The sequence below is a fragment of the Hyla sarda genome, chromosome 9 (assembly GCF_029499605.1).
Source record: "Hyla sarda isolate aHylSar1 chromosome 9, aHylSar1.hap1, whole genome shotgun sequence".
Classification (NCBI taxonomy): domain Eukaryota; kingdom Metazoa; phylum Chordata; class Amphibia; order Anura; family Hylidae; genus Hyla; species Hyla sarda.
Window position 1 is genome coordinate 70,368,136 of NC_079197.1, and position 26,093 is coordinate 70,394,228.

At 43.0% G+C, this 26,093-nt stretch overlaps 1 protein-coding gene across 1 annotated transcript in view; it reads left to right on the plus strand.

Annotated features, from left to right (window-relative positions):
* The window catches only part of IL2RG (interleukin 2 receptor subunit gamma), a 128,962-nt gene that overhangs the window by 99,736 nt on the left and 3,133 nt on the right, over positions 1-26,093 (plus strand). Inside the window, exons 6-7 of the mRNA XM_056538697.1 lie at positions 2,659-2,752; positions 5,035-5,119. Coding sequence (XP_056394672.1) covers positions 2,659-2,752; positions 5,035-5,119 — 179 coding nt within the window. The remainder of the gene's footprint in view (positions 1-2,658; positions 2,753-5,034; positions 5,120-26,093) is intronic.

Sequence of the window (26,093 nt, forward strand, 5' to 3'; positions counted from 1 at the left end):
TAGTTCATCTAATAATTCAGGGAATCAGTCATATGGGCATGAACTTAATTTGATGATGGGAGTGAATATACATCCGGTAATGGGCATGATTATACAGTTAGGGGGTACAATATGTATTCAGCATACTCGCCCCTCAAAATAAAACATTTGCACCCTATGACTGCATAATTCCACGCATCATCTTATATTCACTCCCATTATAAACACTTCAGGCCAATCTGACTGATTCCCAGAATTGTCAAACTATAAAACCCTTATATTTCAGGAACAGAAGAGCGTGATAAGAAGCTGTAAAAATTATATCTAATAATAATGCAATGTAATTTTTGGGGGGTTGGCCACACATCCTCTTTAACCCTTTTAGACTTTTTTTTTTTGTTTTTGCACTGTTAGTCCTCTGTCTTCCCCTAATATGCCAATTCTAGGTAAATACGGCATTTACCTACGGCACAATATTTTACCATTCCACCAAGAACTCTTGAAAAAGGATTTACTAGATATGACAACTGGTGTCTGATCTAGCCCCAACCCTTTACAAACAAATTGGACAATAATATATTCTGTGAAAAATAAAAATTTAAATAAACTGTTGATTGAATTATACATTTTGATGCAAGTCCTCTTCCAACCCCATTTTAACCCCTTAACGACGAGCGCCATAAATGTACGTCCCGGTGACGTGGTACTTAACGCACCAGGACGTACATTTACGTCCTAAGCATAACCGCGGGCATCGGAGCAATGCCGGATCATGCGTGGCAGGTCCCGGCTGTTGATCACAGCCAGGGACCCGCCGGTAGTGGCGGACATCCATGATCCCGCGGATGTCCGCCATTAACCCCTCAGATGCCGTGATCAATACAGATCACGGCATCTGCAGCATCGCGGTCACTTAATTGGATGATCGGATCGCCCGCAGCGCTGCCGCAGCGATCCAATCATCCAGCACGGCAGCCGGAGGTCCCCTCCCCTGCCTCCACTGTCTTCCGGGAGTCTTCTGCTCTGATCTGCCTTCCTGCAGACCAGAGCAGAAGATGACCGATAACTCTGATCAGTGCTATGTCCTAACATAGCACTGAACAGGATTAGCAATCGAATGATTGCTATGAATAGAAAAAATAAAGTAAAAAAAATGTGAAAAACCCCCTCCCCCAATAAAAACGTAAATTGCCCCATTTTCCCTATTTCACCCCCAAAAAGTGTTAAAAAAATATTTTATATACATATTTGGTATCGCCGTGTGCCTAAATATCTGAACTATTAAAATAAAATGTTAATGATACCGTACGGTGAATGGCGTGAATGTAAAAAAAAAAAAGTCCAAAATAGATGCTTTTTATAACATTTTATTCCAACAAAATTTATAAAAAATGTATTAAAAGTTTTATATAAGCAAATATGGTATCAATAAAAAGTACAGATCACAGCGCAAAAAATGAGCCCTCATACCGCCGCTTATACGGAAAAATGAAAAAGTTATAGGTCTTCAAAATAGGGGGATCTTAAACGTACTAATTTGGTTAAAAAGTTTGTGATTTTTTTTATGTGCAACAGTAATAGAAAAGTATGTTATCACAGGTATCATTTTAATCGTATTGACCCAAAGAATAAGAACACATGTCACTTTTACCGTAAATTGTACAGCGTAAAAACAAACAAATCCTTCCAAAATTAGCAAAATTGCAGTTTTCTTTTTAATTTACCCACACAAATAGTATTTTTTTGATTGTGCCATACATTTTGTGGTAAAGTGAGTGATGGCATTACAACCGACAACTGGTCACACAAAAAACAAGTCCTCATACTAGTCTGTGGATGAAAATATAAAAGAGTTATGATTTTTGGAAGACGAGGAGGAAAAAATGAAAACGTAAAAATAAAATTTTCTGCGTCCTTAAGGCCCAAATGGGCTGCGTCCTTAAGGGGTTAAAGAATTAAAAGGAGCAGCTATTCTTCTAAACAGTGTCTCTTAGAACCACGTCGGAGTTGCTCCAGAGATAATTTTGGAAGACCAGTAGTCCTTATTAGAACTATTTTATCCACTCTAGAGATTAGTAGTTCATTCCAGGCTCTGCTTTTAGTCCTGCTCACTAATAATTTAATTTAGAGTTAAGAATATGGAAATCGTCAAGGTTATTTGATACTTTAATACTCAGATATCAAAAACTTTCTCTCTTCCAGAGGGTTCTAGGCTCTGGAAAATTTAAGACAGAGTACCAACTTAAGGAACTCAAAAAATTTTTTTTCCTCCATTCATCATCAATGCAGAAAAAGATCAAAATGATTAAGAAACTCAGTCACCCTTACCATAGATGACATGGAGTCCTCATGGAACAAAATCAGATTAATATATCCTTGTTCCAATGGTGCATCTTCCAGTCTGGACATTAGCAGCTCAGCACAGATAATGGCATGCATTGATGTTATTGGATCAGACTCTGATATCCTCTGCATAAAAATCAATGTTAAGTGGGCTCCAGGCCTTAACAAGCCTGTGGCCTGTCTGTGATAAACAAAAAAAGGTACCGCTTTTATTTTTTACATCCTTGTTTGCCGATGATGGATGAAAATGTGAGCATAAAATATGTCAATACATTTTACAATGTGTGAACTTACCTGTAAACACTGTGGTTTCTTTTTTTCTTTTGTCTTTTTCAGATGAGCAACCATCAACATATAAAAATGCATTGGTTATCCTTGCTGTTACATTTATGTTGCTGGTAGTTGTGGTTTTTGTGATTAGGACAGACAGGTAAGACATATTTGCTATATTAATGTCCACCATCTTATTGTTTTGTAATTATGTTCGTTAGAAATTAAAGAGACAAACATGAATGACAGAACAACACAAGAATATGTAACAGCCCTACAACTGTGCTATAGACTTACTTCTTAAAAATAATGTACTTTAGATATATATATATATATATACATATATTATATAAATAGTTACATAGTTCAGAAGGTTGAAAAAAGACCAACTTCAGCCTATAAACCTACTGTGTTGATCCAGAGGAAGGAAAAAAATGATGCCAGTTGCCCCGTACCGGGGGAAAACTTTCTTCCCGACTCCAAATATCAGAAATAAATCCCTTAATCAATGTTCTATGCCCATATGATGAAATGCTTCACACAGATATTTCCAGAGGCTCATGAGAGATCCCTTTATCACATAAACACCATCACTATTAGACGTGGCTGATGGTAGATGGTAGCCCTGTTGCAGATTTTTTTTTCTGTAACATTGAGCATTAGGAGCATAAAGTTAAATTTTTTATTTAAATAATTTATGCTATACATCAGTGTAAATGAAGACATCTAACATTTATTGCATGTACTCTACTAAAATAAAATAAAAATATTTTTTTATATTATATTTTATTATTTTTTATTTATTCATATTATATTATAATAATATTTTAATGATGTACATGCAATTAATGTTAGCTGTCTTCATTTACACTGATGCATAGCATAAATGATTTGAATCAAAAAAGTAACTTGATGCTCCTGAGGCTCAATATTACAGATAATAAATCTGCAACAGGGCTACCTCCTACCATACGCCACTTCTGATACTGTGTGAAGCATTTCATCATAGGCAAATCTATGGTGAATTCAGCGGTATGAGGGCTAATTTTTTGCGGTATGAGGGCTCATTTTTTGCGCCGTGAACTGAAGTTTATAGCGGTTCCATTTTTGTATTGATCGGACTTTTTGATAGCTTTTTATTCATTTTTTCATGATATAAAAAGTGGCAAAAAATACGTTTGGACTTTGGAATTGTTTTGCGTGTACACCATTGACTGTGCAGTTTAATTAATGATATATTTTTATAATTCGGACATTTCCGCACGCGGCGATACCACATGTTTATTTTTATTTACACAGTTTTTTTTTTAAATGGGAAACGGGGGGTGATTCTTACTTTTAAGCTTAAAGGGGTACTCTGCCCCAGGCATCTTATCCCCTATCCAAAGGATAGGGGATAAGATGTCAGATCGCCGCGGTCCCGCTGCTGGGGAACCCTGGGATCCCCGCTGCGGCACCCCGCTATCATTACTGCACAGAGCAAGTTCGCTCTGTGCATAATGACGGGCGATACAGGGGCCGGAGCAGCGTGACATCATGGCTCTGCCCCTCATGACATCATGGCCCGTCCCCTTAATGCAAGTCTATGGCAGGGGGCGTGACGCCACCCTCCCATAGACTTGTATCGACGGGGGCGGGCCGTGACGTCACGAGGGGCGGAGCCGTGACGTAACGATGTTCCGGCCCCTGTATTGCCTGTCATTACGTGCAGAGCGATCTCGCTCTGTGCAGTATTGATAGCAGGGTGCTGCAGCGGTGATCCCCGTGGTCCCCAGCAGCGGGACCACGGCGATCTGACATCTTATCCCCTATCCTTTGAATAGGGGATAAGATGTCTAGGGACAGAGTACCCTTTTAAATGATCGTTATTAACTTTTTTCCCCCTTTTTTTTTCAATGTTATAGCTCCCATAGGAGTCTATAACACTGAGCACACTGATCTTTTACATTGAGCATTGTTATCCCATAGGATAACATTGTTCAATGATTCTGCCGCTTGACTGCTCATGCCTGGATCTCAGGCACTGAGCAGTCATTCGGCGACCAGACACCAGGAGGCAGGTAAGGGGACCCTCCTCGTGTCCTACAGCTGTTCGGGATGCGGCAATTTCACCGCACTGATCCCGAACAGCCCCCTGAGCTAACCGGCATTTATTAACTTTCACTTTAGACGTGGCGATCAACTTTGAATGCTGCGTCTAAAGGGTTAATAGCGCGCAGCACAGCGATCAGTGCCGCACACTATTAGCCATGGGTTCCGGCCATTGCTAGGTGCCCGGCCCGATGCTGTAGCCCTGCGTTATAGAATGGGAGCCGACCCATGACTTACATGTATGTTAATCAGTAAAAAATCAAGATGACACATTTCCTTTTACTAGTGCTTTTCTTAGTGTTGCTCAGGTAGGCCTAATGTTGTTTATCCTAATTTTTTTTATATTTTTAGGGTTTGGATGATTTTCGTTCCTCAAATTCCTAATCCTGGGAAAAAATTTGAAGACCTTTTCAACGTCTACAAATACAACTTTCAGGTAAAAACATTTTGTAGGACACTGTAGTCAGGATCTCCTTGTCTTATAAGAGATCACACAAAAGTGTCACTTCTTTAACCCCTTAAGGACCGGAGGTTTTTCCGTTTTTGCATTTTCGTTTTTTGCTCCTTGCCTTTAAAAAATCATAACTCTTTCAAATTTACACCTAAAAATCCATATGATGGCTTATTTTTTGCGCCACCAATTCTACTTTGTAATGACGTCAGTCATTTTGCCCAAAAATCTATGGTGAAGCGGGAAAAAAAATCATTGTGCGACAAAATTGAAAAAAAAACGCTGTTTTGTAAATTTTGGGGGCTTCCGTTTCTACGTAGTACATTTTTTGGTAAAAATGACACCTGATATGTATTCTGTAGGTCCATACAATTAAAATGATACCCTACTTATATAGGTTTGATTTTGTCGGACTTCTGGAAAAAATCATAACTACATGCAGGAAAATTAATACGTTTAAAATTGTCATCTTCTGACCCCTATAACTTTTTTATTTTTCCGTGTATGGGGCGGTATGAGGGCTCATTTTTTGCGCCGTGATCTGAAGTTTTTAACGGTACCATTTTTGCATTGATAGGACTTATTGATCACTTTTTATTCATTTTTAAATGATATAAAAAGTGACCAAAAATGTACTATTTTGGAATTTGGAATTTTTTTGCGCGCACGCCATTGACCGAGCGGTTTAATTAATGATATATTTTTATAATTCGGACATTTCCGCACGCGGTGATACCACATATGTTTATTTTAATTTTTATTTACACTGTGTTTTTTTTTATTGGAAAAGGGGGGTGATTCAAACTTTTAATAGGGGAGGAGTTAAATGATCTTTATTCACTTTTTTTTTTCACTTTTTTTGTGCAGTGTTATAGGTCCCATAGGGACCTATAACACTGCACACACTGATTTTCTATGTTGATCACTGGTTTCTCATAAGAAACCAGTGATCAACGATTCTGCCGGATGACTGCTCATGCCTGGATCTCAGGCACTGAGCAGTCATTCGGCGATCGGACAGCGAGGAGGCAGGAAGGGGCCCTCCCGCTGTCCTGTCAGCTGTTCGGGATTCCGCGTTTAGCCGCGGCTATCCCGAACAGCCCGACTGAGCTAGCCGGGAACTTTCACTTTCACTTTTAGCCACGCGGCTCAGCTTTGAGCGCGCGGCTAAAGGGTTAATAGCGCGCGGCGCCGCGATCGGCGCTGCGCGCTATTAGAGGCGGGTCCCGGCTTCACTATGACGCCGGGCCCGCCATGATATGACGCGGGGTTACTGTGTAACCCCGCGTTATATCAGAAGAGCAGGACCAAGGACGTACCGGTACGTCCTTGGTCCTTAAGGGGTTAAAGGCGTACATTTTTTTTTAATCAACTGTTGCCAGAGAGTTAAAAAGACTTGTAAATTACTTCTATTTAAAAATCTTAATCCTTCCAGTACTTATCAGCTGCTGTATACTACAGAGGAATTTCATTTCTGTTTGAATTTCTTTCCTGTCTTACCACAGTGCTCTCTGCTGACACCTCTGTCCATGTCAGGAACTGTCCAGAGCAGGATAGGTGTCAACAGAGGGCACTGTGGTCAGACAGAAAAGAAATTAAAAAGGCCAAAAAAGTTTTCCAAAAAAGTTAAAAAAGCTTTTAAAAATATACCCCCCAATAAAAATTAAAATCACCCCATTTTTCAAATAAAATACTGTAAACTAAATAAATACAAATATTTGGTATTGTTGCATGCATAATTGTCCGAAATAGTAAATTATCACATTCCAAATGCTGTACGGTGATGGGGGTAAACGCTAAAACATTCCAAATGCCAAAATTGCTGATTTTTGTTCACATCCCCTCACAGAAAAAAACATAAGAAAAAGTGATTAAAAAAATCATAATAATGCAAAAGTGGTACCTTTAAAAACTATGGCTCATGGCGCAAAAAAAAAATTATACCCTAACATATCTCTGTATGTGGAAAAATAAAAAAGTTATATTCTATTTTCTATTTTCTATATAAGTTTTCTATTTTTTTTTAACCATAAAACGAAATAAAAATGTCACGTAGGGCAGGGAAAGAGTGCAGCCCTGAACTACCCACTCCCTCTGTCCCTGCCAACTTGCGTACCTGCCCTAGGCAGCGGGTCCACAACCACGGTGCATGTCCCTTCCTAAATAAGTGATGGGCAACACAGTCAAAATAATAAACTACACACCGCACTCCAGCTTGAAGAAGTGTAAGACCACGGCATGTCCCTCCCTCCTCCGCTGAATGCATGCACGAATCTGAATAAAGAAATGTGGATGGTGAGCGCTGCCTCTTTTGATTTATTTATTAGTAATGCATTTTCCTTGTGGCTTTCACCGCCCATACCCACATACTTCCCAAGATCACAGCGGCATCCCTCTTATCCTTTCTACCTACCCTAGTCCTGCATGTGTCGAATTCCACTCCTTATCAGTCAAAAAACTGACAAAAGGTTGGGAACAACTGGAGGCACACAAACTAACAAAAAGAAAACTAAACAAACACACAATAAAGTCAGAGTCAGCAACAGGATAAGTCGAGGTACAAATTTGCTAATACAGAAGAGGAGTCAGAAAGCCAAGCCAAGAGCATATATCAATTTCAGGAAACACAGGGAAATAATACTATTTACTCTGAGACAAGCTCTTTCATAGGCATAGCATAATGGGAAAAGGCTTCCTTATATACCCCTGTGCATAAAACAGGAGGACTCCAATAGGCTGCAATTGAACCACACCCAAAAGCCTAGAGGCTTAGTCCTAGAAACCAAAATAAACAAACACTATCACGGTAGATGAACCCTAAGGGTTCTGACAGTACCCCCCCCCCCTCTTAAGTGGGGCCAACAAACCCTTACATTTGGGTCTGGGTTTGTCCGGATGAGAGATGTGGAACCTCTTAACCAAAGTGGAAGCATGAATGGAAGATGCTGGTACCCACAACCTCTCAGGACCATACCCCTTCCAATGCACCAAATTTTGGACAGAGTTTTGTGCTCTACGACTATCCAATATCTTGGAGACATCATACTCCAGTTCAGCGTCAATCTCAACTGGAAAAGGAGGATCAGAAACAGGAATTTGAGAAGGAACATATCATTTAAGTAAAGAACGGTGAAAAGCATTATGGATCTTAAAAGAACTAGGTAATTTCAACATATAAGATACCGGATTGATGACTTCCAATACCTCATAAGGCCCAATAAAACGTGAAGCCAATTTACCAAACTGAACCTTGAGAAGTAAAATTTCTTGTAGAAAGCCACAAGTGCGTCTCTTGTTGGCAAAGTTACTTTGTACCTCTTGGACTTTCCTCAGGTTCTCCTGAACCTGGGCCCAAACTGTGCACAGTTTATTCATAGTTGTTTCAACCTCAGGGTTATCACTAAATACATAAAAGAGAACCTTGGATGAAATCCATATACACAGAAGAATGGTGACATAACAATAGAGGAATTCTCTCGATTGTTTAAGGCAAACTCAGTAAGAGACCCATTCATTTTGCTGAGCTACGTAACATCTAAGGTACTGTTCGACATTCATATTTATTCTTTCTGTCTGACCGATCAGATACAACATTCTCTGGTACCCCATAGTACCTAACCACATGTCTTAAAAATAAATTGGCTAGAGTTTTGATGGGAGTTGCTTCAAAGGAACAAGATGACACTCTTTACTGAACCTGTCCACCACAAGCCATAGAACAGTTTTTCCCTCAGACGGAGGCAGATCAGTCATAAAATCCATTGAAATATGAGTCCAAGGCCTCTTAGGAATAGATAGAGGACACAACTCTCCTGCGGGACATTTCCGAGGAGTCTTAGCTCGAGCACAAACCTCACATGGAACAACAAAAGCCTCCACATCCCTATTGAGAGTTGGCCACCAGAATTACTTCCGAAGCCATTTCTTTGTACCCAGAATTCCAGGATAACCTGCCAATGGGGAACAATGACTTTTCTCAATAATTCGATGACGAAACTTAGTGTGTACAGACATCTTGTCACAAGGAGTCTCTGAAGAAACCAAACCTTGATTATTTAAAATATCAGATGTTAAATCTGAGGACACTGCTGAAATTACCAAACCTTCCGGGAGAATTGTCTCAGGATCAGAGTCAATAGGCTGAGAAGCAATTAAAATTCCGAGATAAGGCATCAGCCTTGACATTCTTTGTACCCGGACAATATGTTATCACAAAATTAAAACGAGTAAAGAACAAGGCCCAATGAGCCTGACGAGGATTGAGACATTTAGCAGATTCTAGGAAGGTAACATTTTTGTTATCTGTAATAACTGTAACCTGATGTCCCACCCCCTTCAGATAATGTTTCCATTCCTCAAAAGCCCACTTGATAGCCAAAAGTTCCCGATTTCAGACGTCATAATTTCGTTCTGCTGCAGACAATTTACGAGAAAAAAAGCTCAAGGATGTAAATGAGTAAGTGAAGCAGTTCCCTGTGACAATACTGCTCCAACACCAACCTCAGAAGCATCAATCTCCACAATACACACTTTAAGATGTTCAAAAGCTGCTACCGCCTCTGTAAACCAATTGACCAGATCTGCCTTTTTGCGAGTCAAATTAGTGAATGGTTTTGCGATGATAGAAAAAATGTTAATACATTTTCTGTAATAATTCGCAAAGCCCAAAAACCGCTGTAAAGCCTTTAACCCCTTAACGACGCAGGACATAAATGTACATCCTGGTGAGCTGGTACTTAACCTCCACTGCCTCCACTACCTTCCTCGGGTCTTCTGCTCTTGTCTGCGATCGAGCAGACCAGAGCAGAAGATGACCGGTAATACTGATCAGGGCTATGTCCTATGCATAGCACTGAACAGTATTAGCAATCGAATGATAAATGCTATTAAAGTGTAAAAATAAAAGTAAAAAAAATAAAAAGTAAAAAAATGTGAAAAACCCCTCCACAATAAAAATTTAAATTGTGCCATTTTCCCTATCCCCCCCCCACAAAAAAAGTGTAAAAGAAATATTTTATATACATATTTGCTATCACCGCATGTGTAAATATCACAACTATTAAAATAAAATGTTAAGGATACCGTACGGTGAATAGCATGAACGTAAAAAAAAAAGTCCAAAATAGCTGCTTTTTTATAACATTTAATTCCCAAAAAAAATTATAAAAAATGTATTAAAAGTTTTATATAAGCAAATATGGTATCAATAAAAAGTGCAGATCACGGTGCAAAAAATGAGCCCTCATACTGCCGCTTATACAGAAAAATGAAAAAGTAATAGGTCTTCAAAATAGGGGGATTTTAAACGTACTAATTTGGTTAAACAGTTTGCGATTTTTTTTAAGCGCAACAGTAATAGAAAAGTATGTTATCATGGGTATCATTTTAATGGTATTGACCCAAAGAATTAAGAACAAATTTTTACCGTAAATTGTACAGCGTAAAAACAAAACCTTCCAAAATTTGCAAAATTGCGGCTTTCTTTTTAATTTCCCCACACAAATAGTATTTTTTTGGTTGCGCCATACATTTTATGGTAACGTAAGTGATGGCATTACAATGGACAACTGGTCGTGCAAAAAACAAATGATTGTTTGAAGGGGAGGAGGAAAAAACAAAAAACGTCAAAATAAAATTGTCTGAGTCCTTAAGGCGCAAATGGGCTGAGTCCTTAACCTCTTCAGGACATAGGGCGTATGGATACGCCCTGAATCCCGAGTCCTTAAGGACCGAGGGCGTATCCATACGCCCGTGGGAATTCCGGCCCCCACCGCTAGCCGGTTGGGGACCGGAGCCGGATGCCTGCTGAAATCGTTCAGCAGGCATCCCGGCATATCGCCCAGGGGGGTCATTATGCCCCCCCATGTCGGCGATCGCCGCAGATCGCTGGACAATTCTGTCCAGCGATCTGCGGCGATTCCGGGTCAATCGGGTCTCCAGTGACCCGGAATTACTGGCTGTTCGGGGCCGTCTCTGACGGCCCCGAACAGCCAGAGCCTGCAGGGGTGAGGTGGCACTGGTGCCACCTCACGATCGCCCTGATTCGTCGGCCGGATTACCGGCCGACCAATCAGGGCGCCTGCTGCGGGTGTCACTCCCGCTCCGCCCCTCTTCTGGAGGACGTGAGCGGGTGCGGGACGTGCACCCCGGGTGCTGGGGACCCCGATCCCCGGCGCCCCTGTTGGGATCGGGGCCCCAGGAGCAGCTGCGGCGGCGGGACTGACCTGCAGCGTCTGGATCGTTGGAGGTGAGTGACAGCCTCCTGCTGTTGCTTAGCAACAGCTCCCAGCATGCAAAAAGGGCATGCTGGGAGCTGTAGTTATGCAACAGCAGGAGGCAGACCACCACAACTCCCAGCATTCCCTTATGGGCATGCTGGGACTTATGGTTTTGCAACAGCTGGAGGCACATTCTTTCTATGGAAACGTGTACCTTCAGCTGTTGTCTAACTACAACTCCCAGCTTGCACAAACAGCTAAAGTGCATGCTGGGAGTTGTAGTGGTGCATCTGCTGGTTGCATAACTACAACTCCCAGCATGCCCGTTGGCTGTCGATGACTGCTGAGAGTTGTAGTTTTGCAACAGCTGAAGGCACACTGGTTGTGAAACTCAGAGTTTTTTTTTACCTAACTCAGTGTTTCACGACCGGTGTGCCTCCAGCTGTTGCAAACTACAACTCTCAGCAGTCACCGTACACCATGCACCGTACATGCTGGGAGTTGTAGTTTTGCAACAGCTGGAGGCACACTGGTTGTGAAACACTGAGTTAGGTCACAAACTCAGTGATACATAACCAGTGTGCCTACAGTTGTTGCAAAACTGCAACTCTCAGCAGTCACCGACAGCCAACGGGCATGCTGGGAGTTGTAGTTATGCAACAGCTGGATGTCCCCCCAATGTGAACGTACAGGGTACACTCACATGGGCGGAGGATTACAGTAAGTATCTGGCTGCAAATTTGAGCTGCCGCAAACTTTCTGCTGCAGCTCAAATTGCCAGCGAGAAACTACTGTGAACCCCCGCCCGTGTGACTGTACCCTAAAAACACTACACTACACTACCACAAAAAATAAAATAAAAAGTAAAAAACACTACATATACACATACCCCTACACAGCCCCCCTCCCCTCCCCAATAAAAATGAAAAACGTCTGGTACGCCACTGTTTCCAGAACGGAGCCTCCAGCTGTTGCAAAACAACTCCCAGTATTGTCGGACAGCCGTTGACTGTCCAGGCATGCTGGGAGTTTTGCAACAGCTGGAGGCACCCTGTTTGGGAATCACTGGCGTAGAATACCCCTATGTCCACCCCTATGCAATCCCTAATTTAGGCCTCAAATGCGCATGGCGCTCTCACTTTGGAGCCCTGTCGTATTTCAAGGCAACAGTTTAGGGTCACATATGGGGTATCGCCGTACTCGGGAGAAATTGTGTTACAAATTTTGGGGGGTATTTTCTGCTTTTACCCTTTTTAAAAATGTAAAATTTTTGGGAAAACAAGCATTTTAGGTAAAAAAAAATTTTTTTTTTTTTACATATGCAAAAGTCGTGAAACACCTGTGGGGTATAAAGGTTCACTTAACCCCTTGTTACGTTCCCCGAGGGGTCTAGTTTCCAAAATAGTATGCCATGTGTTTTTTTTTTTGCTGTTCTGGCACCATAGGGGCTTCCTAAATGCGGCATGCCCCCAGAGAAATATTTGCGTTCAAAAAGCCAAATGTGACTCCTTCTCTTCCGAGACCTGTAGTGCGCCAGCAGAGCACTTTTCACCCCCATATGGGGTGTTTTCTGAATCGGGAGAAATTGGGCTTCAAATTTTTAGGGGTATTTTCTGCTATTACCATTTTTAAAAATAAAATTTTTTTGGGAAAACAAGCATTTTAGGTAAATTTTTTTTTTTTTTTTTACATTTGCAAAAGTCGTGAAACACCTGTGGGGTATTAAGGTTCACTTTATCCCATGTTACATTCCCCGAGGGGTCTAGTTTCCAAAATGGTATGCCATGTGTTTTTTTTTTTTGCTGTTCTGGCACCATAAGGGCTTCCTAAAGGTAACATGCCCCCCAAAAACCATTTCAGAAAAACGTACTCTCCAAAATCCCCTTGTCGCTCCTTCCCTTCTGAGCCCTCTACTGCGCCCGCCGAACACTTTACATAGACATATGAGGTATGTGCTTACTCGAGAGAAAATGGGCTACAAATACAAGTAAAAATTTTGTCCTTTTACCCCTTGTAAAAATTCAAAAATTGGGTCTACAAGAACATGTGAGTATAAAAAATGAAGATTGTGAATTTTCTCCTTCACTTTGCTGCTATTCGTGTGAAACACCTAAAGGGTTAAAACGCTGACTGAATGTCATTTTGAATACTTTGGGGGGTGTAGTTTTTATAATGGGGTCATTTATGGGGTATTTCTAATATGAAGACCCTTCAAATCCACTTCAAACCTGAACTGGTCCCTGAAAAATACTGAGTTTGAAAATTTTGTGAAAAATCGGAAAATTGCTGCTGACCGTTGAAGCCCTCTGGTGTCTTCCAAAAGTAAAAACACGTCAATTTTATGATGCAAACATAAAGTAGACATATTGTATATGTGAACCAAAAAAAAATGTATTCGTAATATCCATTTTCCTTACAAGCAGAGAGCTTCAAAGTTAGAAAAATGCTAAATTTTCAAATTTTTCATCAAATTTACGGATTTTTCACCAAGAAAGGATGCAAGTATCGACAAAAATTTACCACTATGTTAAAGTAGAATATGTCATGAAAAAACTATCTCGGAATCAGAATGATAACTAAAAGCATTCCAGAGTTATTAATGTTTAAAGTGACAGTGGTCAGATGTGCAAAAAACGCTCCGGTCCTTAAGGCCAAAATGGGCTCCGTCCTGAAGGGGTTAAGGGGTTAAAGAGGTATTCCGGTGAAAACCTTTTTTCTTTTAAATCAACTGGTGGCAGAAAGTTAAACATATTTGTAAATTGCTTCTATTAAAAAATCTTAATCCTTCCAGTACTTATTAGCTGCTGAATGCTACAGAGGAAATTCCTTTCTTTTTGGAACACTGATGACATCACGAGCACAGTGCTCTCTGCTGACATCTCTGTCCATTTTAGCAACCATGCATAGCAGATGCATAGTAGATGCATAGCAGATGTATGCTAAGGGCAGCATGGTGGCTCAGTGGTTAGCACTGCTGCCTTGCAGTGCTGGGGACTTGGGTCCAAACAATAAAAAAAGCGTTATTATTATAATAACGTCAGCAGAGAGAACTGTGCTCGTGATGTCATCAGAGAGCATTCCAAAAAGAAAAGAATTTCCTCTGTAGTAATCAGTACAGGAAGGATAAAGATTTTTTAATATAAGTAATTTACAAATATGTTTAACTTTCTGCCACCAGTTGATTAAAAGAAAAAAGGTTTTCACCGGAGTACCCCTTTAAGGAAGAAGGCCTGTTTCTCCTGTTTGACAAATAATTTTTTTCACGAAGTACCTGCAGAACAGAACCCACATGACTAATATGAGATGACCAGTCACGAGAGAAAGTTAAAATATTGTCAATATAAACCACTAGGATTTTTCCCAAAAATTCTCAAAAAATATAATTGACCAGGTTCTGGAAAAACAGCCGTTGCATTACTTAAACTAAAGGGCATTACCAAGTATTCAAAAAGTCCTTTGGGAGTGTTAAATGCAGTTTTCCATTCATCAACCTCTTTGATTCTGATTAGGTTATAGGCCCCTCGAAAGGTCAAGTTTAGCAAACCAACATGCTACTTGTATTTTATTAAACAAATATGGATTAAGAGGCAAAGGTTACTGATTTTTAACAGTAATCTTATTTAGACCCTGATAATCAATAAAAGTCCTTAATCCTCCATCGTTCTTAGCCACAAAGAAGAACCCTGCTCCCATAGGAGACACTGATGGACGAATGTGACCCTTTTTCAAACTTGATTAACTAGATATAATCCTTCATAGCTCCCCTTTCAGGACCAGACAAATAATAGAATCGCCCTTTAGGGAATCTATCATTTGGACCAATTCCAAGCAACCAATTCAATAGCAGTCATTATCTCGGTGTGGAGGCAAAGCAGAGGAGGCCTCCTCAGAAAAAACATCCGAAAAATCAGAAATAAATTTGGGTAGATTACTTAGGCCACACGAGAGTTGCAATGCAAGTGGAAATACATTTGTTAATTCAATCCGAACCCCACTTTGTGAGTTCCTCTGAGGTCCAATCAAACACAGGATTGTGACACGTTAACCAGGGTAAACCCAGGATCATATTTATCGATAAATTTTCAAAAACTATAATCTTGATTCTCTCAAAATGCAATGAACCCACCAACAATCACACTTCAGAGGTGAAAGAAGAAACACAACCCCCAGACAAAGGTGTGTAATCTACTCCAGTGATGGGGATTGGGTTTTCCAACAATTTCAAAGGAAGATTGAGAGACCTTATAAAACTCAGATGAACAAAGTTGGCAGCTGAACCTGAGTCAACAAATGCTTTACCAAAAACCGATTTTTTCAAGATTTTTTTTTAACTAGTAACAAAAGTTTATAACATGATTTCCGAGATACCTGTGCGCCTAAATTACTTTCCTGATTTCCCGTCATTTAGGCACTGACGTTTCCCAGCTGCTGACGTTTGGGACAGACTTGTATCCAGTGTCCCACTTTTTCACAAAAGAAACATAAGTCATTCTTCCCCCGGTTGGTGTTTCTCTCCTGAGAGGACAACTTCCCTATTTGTGTGGGTTCCTCAGAAGAGACAGGAGAGATAGTAGAAGGAGATAACATGATGGTAGGAGAGTGAGAAACAGAAGAAACAGACCATTCACGCCTTCTCTCTCTTAGGTGTCTGTCAAGTCGTACAGCTAAAGTCATAGCCTGTTCTGAAGGGTCAGGTGAGGGATAACTAACAAGACCATCCTTAATGGTATCAGATAACCCAAGGCTGAACCCACAGCATGGCCCTGCATCATAGAGGGTGGGACCCGGCCTCTAACAACAGCTGGGACCCATGGCTAATAACGTGCGGCACTGATCGTTGTGCTGTGTGCTATTAACCCTATAGACACGGCGTTCAAAGTTGATGGCCGCGTCTAAAGTGAAACTAAACTATCCCCGGCTAGCTCAGTGGTTTGGGACCGCCACGGTGAAATTGCGGTGTCCCGAACAGCTGTAGTAATTAACACAACTGAGGGTAAACCCTCAGACTAATTCCCTAAACTAGGATACCCCCACTAATTATTATATAAACTTTATTAAGCTCCGTAGAGCATAAAACCCAAATGTGCAAACTAGTTTAAAAACACAGAGTGCTACCGATCCAATGGTGCTGCATTTGTAATTGGGTGTCAGAATGTACATCACTCTTTACATAGGCATATGACACGCTGCATTATAACTGTATCGCTGCAGCGGTCACTAGATAGAGGCATGTGCATTCAATGGAAAGTAATAATGAAGTGTTATCGGTATTGCACTCTGCTAATTAAAATCGCATTGTTAGCCTGTCCAACGTTTCACCGATGAACTCGGCTTTGTCAAGGACTCATAGGCTAATGCCGGCTGTCACGATGCCGGCTGGCAGGAGGTGGATCCTCTGTGCCAGAGAGGGATTGGCGTGGACCGTGCTAGTGGACCGGTTCTAAGTTACTACTGGTGTTCACCAGAGCCCGCCGCAAAGCGGGATGGTCTTGCTGCGGCGGTAGTAACCAGGTCGTATCCACTAGCAACGGCTCAACCTCTCTGACTGCTGAAGATAGGCGCGGTACAAGGGAGTAGACAAAAGCAAGGTCGGACGTAGCAGAAGGTCGGGGCAGGCAGCAAGGATCGTAGTCAGGGGCAACGGCAGGAGGTCTGGAACACAGGCTAGGAACACACAAGGGAACGCTTTCACTAGGCACAAGGGCAACAAGATCCGGCGAGGGAGTGCAGGGGAAGTGAGGTATACATAGGGAGTGCACAGGTGAACACACTAATTGGAACCACTGCGCCAATCAGTGTCGCAGTGGCCCTTTAAATCGCAGAGACCCGGCGCGCGCGCGCCCTAGGGAGCGGGGCCGCGCATGCCGGGACAGGACCGAGGGAGAGCGAGTCAGGTACGGAAGCCGGGGTGCGCATCGCGAGCGGGCGCCACCCGCATCGCGAATCGCATCCCGGCTGGAGGCGGTATCGCAGCGCACCCGGTCAGTGGATCTGACCGGGGCGCTGCCGTAGCGAGGATGTTGCGAGCGCTCCGGGGAGGAGCAGGGACCCGGAGCGCTCGGCGTAACAGTACCCCCCCCCCCCTTGGGTCTCCCCCTCTTCTTGGAGCCTGAGAACCTGAGGACCAGACTTTTATCTAGGATATTGTCCTCAGGTTCCCAGGATCTCTCTTCAGGGCCACAGCCCTCCCAGTCAACCAAAAAAAAGGTTTTTCCTCTGACCTTTTTGGAGGCCAGTATCTCCTTTACAGGAAAGATGTCCGAAGAACCGGAGACAGGAGTGGGAGAGATAAGTTTAGGAGAGAAACGGTTGATGATGAGTGGTTTAAGAAGAGAGACATGAAAGGCATTAGGAATACGAAGAGAAGGAGGAAGAAGAAGTTTGTAAGAGACAGGATTAATTTGGCACAAGATTTTGAAAGGACCAAGATAGCGTGGTCCCAATTTGTAACTGGGAACACGGAAGCGGACATATTTAGCGGAGAGCCATACCTTGTCTCCGGGAGAAAAAATGGGGGGAGCTCTTCTTTTCTTATCGGCAAACTTTTTCACGCGCGATGAAGCCTGTAAGAGAGAATTTTGGGTCTCTTTCCATATGGTGGAAAGATCACGAGTTATTTCATCCACAGCGGGCAAACCAGAGGGCAAGGGAGTAGGGAGGGGGGGAAGAGGGTGACGGCCGTACACCACGAAAAATGGGGATTTGGAAGAAGATTCAGAGACTCTGAAGTTGTACGAGAATTCGGCCCATGGTAGAAGATCTGCCCAGTCATCCTGGCGGGAGGAAACAAAATGCCGTAAATAATCACCCAGGACCTGGTTAATTCTTTCTACTTGCCCATTGGATTGAGGATGATAAGCAGAAGAAAAGTTTAATTTAATCTTGAGTTGTTTACAGAGAGCCCTCCAGAATTTTGACACGAATTGGACGCCTCTATCCGAGACGATCTGCGTGGGCAACCCGTGAAGACGAAAAATGTGTACAAAAAATTGTTTTGCCAACTGAGGCGCTGAAGGAAGTCCAGGAAGAGGAATAAAATGTGCCATCTTAGAAAATCGATCAACGACCACCCAAACAACAGTGTTGCCACGGGATGGGGGTAAGTCTGTAATAAAGTCCATACCAATCAGAGACCAAGGCTGTTCGGGGACAGGCAGAGGATGAAGGAGACCAGCAGGCTTCTGGCGAGGAGTCTTATCCCGGGCACAGATAGTGCAGGCCCGCACAAAATCAACAACATCCGTCTCCAGAGTCGGCCACCAATAGAAACGAGAGATGAGTTGCAAGGATTTCTTGATGCCCGCATGGCCTGCGAGATGGGAGGAGTGACCCCATTTGAGGATTCCGAGGCGTTGGCGTGGAGAGACGAAGGTCTTCCCTGGAGGAGTTTGCCTGATGGAGGCTGGAGAGGTGGAGATCAGGCAGTCAGGAGGAATGATGTGTTGCGGAGAGAGCTCTACTTCCGAGGCATCCGAGGAACGAGAGAGAGCATCGGCCCTAATGTTCTTGTCGGCAGGGCGAAAGTGAATTTCAAAATTAAACCGGGCAAAGAACAGAGACCACCTGGCCTGGCGAGGGTTCAGCCGTTGGGCAGACTGGAGATAGGAGAGATTCTTGTGATCGGTGTAAATAATAACTGGAAATTTTGATCCCTCCAGCAGATGCCTCCATTCCTCAAGTGCTAATTTAATGGCCAGTAGCTCTCGATCCCCGATGGAGTAGTTCCTCTCCGCCGGAGAGAAGGTCCTAGAAAAAAACCCACAAGTAACAGCATGCCCAGAAGAATTTTTTTGTAGAAGAACCGCTCCAGCTCCTACTGAGGAGGCATCAACCTCCAATAGGAAGGGTTTAGATGGGTCAGGTCTGGAGAGCACGGGAGCAGAAGAAAAGGCAGACTTGAGCCGTTTAAAGGCGTCTTCCGCTTGAGGAGGCCATGACTTAGGATTGGCATTCTTCTTGGTTAAAGCCACGATAGGAGCCACAATGGTGGAAAAATGTGGAATAAATTGTCTGTAATAATTGGCGAACCCCAAAAAACGTTGGATAGCACGGAGTCAGGAGGGGCGTGGCCAATCTAAGACGGCAGAGAGTTTGTCTGGGTCCATTTGTAGTCCCTGACCAGAGACCAAGTATCCTAGGAAAGGAAGAGATTGACATTCAAACAGACATTTCTCCATTTTGGCATAAAGTTGATTGTCTCGAAGTCTCTGAAGAACCATGCGGACATGCTGGCTGTGTTCTTCTAGGTTGGCAGAAAAAATCAGAATATCGTCCAGATACACAACAACACAGGAATATAAGAGATCACGAAAAATTTCATTAACAAAGTCTTGGAAGACGGCAGGGGCGTTGCACAGGCCAAAGGGCATGACCAGATACTCAAAGTGTCCATCTCTAGTGTTAAATGCCGTTTTCCATTCGTCTCCCTCCCTGATGCGGATGAGATTATAAGCACCTCTTAAGTCCAGTTTGGTAAAGATGTGGGCACCTTGGAGGCGATCAAAGAGTTCAGAGATAAGAGGTAGAGGGTAGCGGTTCTTTACCGTGATTTTATTAAGTCCGCGGTAGTCAATGCAAGGACGCAGGGAGCCATCTTTTTTGGACACAAAGAAAAATCCAGCTCCGGCAGGAGAGGAGGATTTGCGGATAAACCCCTTTTTTAAATTTTCCTGGATGTACTCAGACATAGCAAGAGTCTCTGGGGCGGAAAGAGGATAAATTCTGCCCCAGGGTGGAGTAGTGCCTGGGAGGAGGTCAATAGGACAGTCATAAGGCCTGTGAGGAGGTAGAGTCTCAGCTTGTTTTTTGCAAAATACGACAGCATAGTCCATATAGGCCTTAGGGAGACCGGTTACAGGGGGAACCACAGGGTCACGGCAGGGAGTATTGGGAACCGGTTTAAGGCAGTCTTTGAAACAAGAGGTACCCCAGCTCTTGATCTCTCCTGTGGACCAATCAAGGGTTGGGGAATGGCGTTGAAGCCATGGTAGTCCAAGGAGAATTTCGGAAGTGCAATTGGAGAGAACCAAAAACTCAATTTTTTCGTGATGAGGTCCGATTAGCACAGTCCAATCTTTCATTGTTAACGCAATTGATGTAGAGAGGTCTGGCGAGACTGGTCACTGGGATGTTGAACCTGTTGATGAGAGAGGCCAAAATAAAGTTTCCTGCAGATCCGGAATCCAAGAAGGCCTTAGTGGAGAAGGAGAAGGTAGAGGCAGATATCCGCACAGGCACAGTAAGACGTGGAGAAGCAGAGTTGACATCAAGGACTGTTTCACCTTTGTGCGGAGTCAGCGTACGTCTTTCCAGGCGGGGAGGACGGATAGGACAATCCTTCAGGAAGTGTTCGGTACCGGCACAGTACAGGCAGAGATTCTCCATGCGGCGTCGTGTCCTCTCTTGAGGTGTCAGGCGAGACCGGTCAACTTGCATAGCCTCCACGGCGGGAGGCACAGGAACGGATTGCAGAGGACCAGAGGAGAGAGGAGCCGGGGAGAAAAAACGCCTCGTGCGAACAAAGTCCATATCCTGGCGGATCTCCTGACGCCTTTCGGAAAAACGCATGTCAATGCGAGTGGCTAGATGAATGAGTTCATTAGCAGGTTAGCAGGAATTTCTCGTGCGGCCAGAACATCTTTAATGTTGCTGGATAGGCCTTTTTTAAAGGTCGCGCAGAGGGCCTCATCATTCCAGGACAATTCGGAAGCAAGAGTACGGAATTGTATGGCGTACTCGCCAACGGAAGAATAACCCTGGACCAGGTTCAGCAGGGCAGTCTCAGCAGAAGAGGCTCGGGCAGGTTCCTCAAAGACACTTCGAATTTCGGAGAAGAAGGAGTGTACAGAGGCAGTGACGGGGTCATTGCGTTCCCAGAGCGGTGTGTCCCATGACAGAGCTTTTCCAGACAGAAGGCTGACTACGAAAGCCACCTTAGACCTTTCAGTAGGAAACTGGTCCGACATCATCTCCAAGTGCAGGGAACATTGTGAAAGAAAGCCACGGCAAAACTTAGAGTCCCCATCAAATTTATCCGGCAAGGCTAGTCGTAGGCTGGAAGCGGCCACTCGCTGCGGAGGAGGTGCAGGAGCTGGCGGAGGAGATGATTGCTGAAGCTGTGGTAGTAGCTGCTGAAGCATCACGGTCAGTTGAGACAGCTGATGGCCTTGTTGCGCTATCTGTTGTGACTGCTGGGCGACCACCGTGGTGAGGTCGGCGACAACTGGCAGAGGAACTTCAGCGGGATCCATGGCCGGATCTACTGTCACGATGCCGGCTGGCAGGAGGTGGATCCTCTGTGCCAGAGAGGGATTGGCGTGGACCGTGCTAGTGGACCGGTTCTAAGTTACTACTGGTGTTCACCAGAGCCCGCCGCAAAGCGGGATGGTCTTGCTGCGGCGGTAGTAACCAGGTCGTATCCACTAGCAACGGCTCAACCTCTCTGACTGCTGAAGATAGGCGCGGTACAAGGGAGTAGACAAAAGCAAGGTCGGACGTAGCAGAAGGTCGGGGCAGGCAGCAAGGATCGTAGTCAGGGGCAACGGCAGGAGGTCTGGAACACAGGCTAGGAACACACAAGGGAACGCTTTCACTAGGCACAAGGGCAACAAGATCCGGCGAGGGAGTGCAGGGGAAGTGAGGTATACATAGGGAGTGCACAGGTGAACACACTAATTGGAACCACTGCGCCAATCAGTGGCGCAGTGGCCCTTTAAATCGCAGAGACCCTAGGGAGCGGGGCCGCGTGCGCCGGGACAGGACCGAGGGAGAGCGAGTCAGGTACGGAAGCCGGGGTGCGCATCGCGAGCGGGCGCCACCCGCATCGCGAATCGCATCCCGGCTGGAGGCGGTATCGCAGCGCACCCGGTCAGTGGATCTGACCGGGGCGCTGCCGTAGCGAGGATGTTGCGAGCGTTCCGGGGAGGAGCGGGGACCCGGAGCGCTCGGCGTAACACCGGCGTTTGCGTCTGCTGGCTCTTATATAATCTCGGATCCACATCACATCCTGAAGGTGTATTAGCCAATCAGGATCCATCACTCTCGTTCTTGTAAAATCCCGTGCATGTGCGGGCACTTAGTAAAATCCCGCTAAGTGCCAGCACTTAGCGGGATTTTACTAAGTGCCCGCACATGCACGGGATTTTACAAGAACGAGAGTGATGGATCCTGATTGGCTAATACACCTTCAGGATGTGATGTGGATCCGAGATTATATAAGAGCCAGCAGACGCAAACGCCGGCATTAGCCTATGAGTCCTTAACAAAGCCGAGTTCATCGGTGAAACGTTGGACAGGCTAACAATGCGATTTTAATTAGCAGAGTGCAATACCAATATCACTTAAGTATTACTTTCCATTGAATGCACATCCCTCTATCTAGTGACCGCTGCGGCAATACAGTTATAACGCAGTGTGTCATATGCCTATGTAAAGAGTGATGTGCATTCTGACACCCAATTATAAATGCAGCAGCATTGGATCGGTAGCACTCTGTGTTTTTAAACTAGTTTGCACATATGGGTTTTATGCTCTACGGAGCTTAATAAAGTTTATATAATAATAAGTGGGGGTATCCTAGTTTGGGGAATTAGTCTGACGGTTTACCATCAGTTGTGTTAATAATTTGACCCCAGAGCCTCTGGGAGATTGTTTTTTGTTGCCGAACAGCTGTAGGGCATGAGGAGGGTCCCCCTACCCCCCAGTGCCTGAGATCCAGGCTTGAGCGTCAAGAGGCAGAATCAATAATCTTTGTTATACTAAGGGATAACAAAGATCAATGTAAAAGATCAGTGTGTGCAGTGTTATAGCCCCCTATGGGAGCTATAACATTGCAAAAAAAAAGTGAAAAAAAAGTTAATAAAGATCATTTAACCCCCTTCCCTATTAAAAGTTTGAATCACCCCCCACCCCTTTTGCAATTTAAGAAAAAAAACTGTGTAAATAAAAATAAACATATGTGGTATCGCCATGTGCGGAAATGTCCGAGTTGTAAAAATATATGATTAATTAAACCGTACGGTCAATATCGTACGAGCAAAAAAATTCAGTCCAAAATAGCAAATTTTTGGTCACTTTTTATTTCGTGAAAAAATGAATAAAAAGCGATCAAAAAGTCTGATCAATACAAAACAGGTACCGCTAAAAACTTCAGATCACGGCTTAAAAAATGAACTCTCATAAAAAAAGTTATAGGGGTCAGAAGATGACAATTTTAAACGTATACATTTTCCTGCATGAAGTTATGGTTTTTTCCCGAAGTACGACAAAATCAAACCTATATAAGTTGGGTATCATTTTAATCGTATGGACCTACAAAATAAAGAGAAGGTGTCATTTTTACCGAAAAATTTACTGCGTAGAAACGGAAGTCCCGAAAATTTACAAAATTGTGTTTTTTCTTCAATTTTGTCTCACAATTATTTTTTTTTTCCGTTTCGCCGTAGATTTTTGGGTAAAATGACTGATGTCATTTCAAAGTAGAATTGGTGGCACAAAAAATAAGCCATCATATGGATTTTTAGGTGCAAAATTGAAAGAGTTATGATTTCTTAAAGATAAGGAGAAATAATATGAAAGTTCAAAAACATAAAAACCCCTGGTCCTTATGGTGGAGTGAATTTTTTTTTTAAATCAACTGGTGCCAGAAAGTTAAACAGATTTGTAAATTACTTCTATTAAAAAATCTTAATCCTTTGAGTACTTATCAGCTGCTGTATACTACAGAGGAATTTCTTTTCTTTTTGAATTTCTTTTCTGTCTGACCACAGTGCTCTCTGCTGACACCTCTTTCCATGTCAGGAACTGTCCAGAGCAGAAGATATTTGGTATGGGGATTTTCTCCTATTCTGGACAGTTTCTGACATGGGCAGAGGTGTCAGCAGAGAGCACTGTGGTCAGGCCAAAAAGAAATATAAAAAGAAAAGAACTTCCTCTACAGTATACAGCAGCTGATAAGTACTGGAAGGATTAATATTTTGATATACAAGTAATTTACAAATCTGTTTAACTTTCTGGCACCAGTTGATTAAAAAAAAATGTTTTCCAGTGGAGTACCCCTTTAACAAAGCTGTTCTCATAACTTCAGAATAATGGGCATATGGCTTGCAGTGTTGTGCTGTTTCTGTAACTCCCAATATTGTCTAGGCCCTAGGGGAACTAGGTAAACAGTATAAAACAGTCTGCATCGTACTTCCAATCACCTATAGCTGCTGCAACCTGGCTGTATGTGGCTGTTGCTCCATTTCCAAGAATTCACTAGATGGGCAAAAGGATTGGCACAGCTACAGGAGCTTTTAAGATATTCAGAAAAGTATGGCACAAGGTTCTAGAAAATGAGAATCATTATATGTAAAGGGGGACACACACTCTGGGGGATGGGTGCATGCATAGTATGCTAGTGATATCTCTCATGGGAAGAGCATTGGAAAGATATTCAGTAGAAGCATGTGCTATTATAGTGGTTAATCTCTTCTTAAGTTTGAGCAATAATCTCTTCTATCTGTATTTGGTTGCAGCTATTGCTCCATACTACTCTTCCAGTGTGGGTGAGATAGTGGATGCAACTTTTTTAATTTATTTGGTATTAAAGCTAACTTTTATTTAAGTGAAAGAAGATGTACAAACTAAAAGTCATTTTTGTGCTCTTGTCTCCCGACTTCCTTCATTAATACTATCTTTATGTTACAAGTTAGAACACAAGGGAACCTTTTAAAACTCAACTTTTATTGTATTACTTTAAAAACTGCACAATATTAATTATTTGTGAAGAAAAACCGCTGGAGTTCATGATATAGTCTCTTATTGTGCACCATATATCTCTTGTCTCCTTTTATGTGCGTTTTTTTGATCATAAATGGATGTGCAATTGTGCGTTTTCATTATCCAAGTGTTTCCTCGAACTGGATACTGGTGTCCATATATTTTTTTTTTTAAATGTCACCATAAAGCATTGGATGTGCTACTATTTCTGGTCACAGATGGGCTTGTATGTCCAGATTAATTATTGCATATAGTCCCGCATATTATGTGCATAGGATGTGCTACTATATCTGGTCACAGTGTGCTTGTATGTCCAGGTAATTTATTGCATATAGTCCCGCATATTGTGTGCAAAAGTGCTGTACCTGTTACATATTGCTGCTGACTTTATACATGCGTTAATCAAACAATATTCCTGTTTACATTTCTCGTAGTCCACTCAGCATATAAAATCCATTCTATATTTCAATTCATTCTTATTCCATATAGATTAGCCATGATTAATATTGCACTTTTGATATTTGCACTTATATTATTGCACTTTAGACATATATTGCACTTCCTCTATTGCACAGATTCAGGTATTGCACATATTCCACATTTCATTTATTGCACATTTTTGCCCTTAGCTTTCCAAATCAAGGTGCTCATGTTCAGTAGTCCTGGTCGGTGTTCACATGGTATGCTCCCATCCTACGCGTTTCCTCCATTTAGGATTCTTCAGGGACTTGTACGAGCTGACTTGTCAATCCCTTTGGTGCGTGTGGCTCTGATGGCGGCCATACTCATATTGAAATTCGCGCCTTCTTTTATATCTAAAAACTCCTCCTCCTATCTATTGCGTCACATTGCTTATCCTATCGGCAGCTTCCATCGTCGCCGTCAGGACTTTATTTCACAAGTACGTACAGGGAGGGGTATGCGGTTCAACTCAGGAGACTCCACGCCTCGTTCTGAGCTCCGTGTCTGTGCACCAATCACTG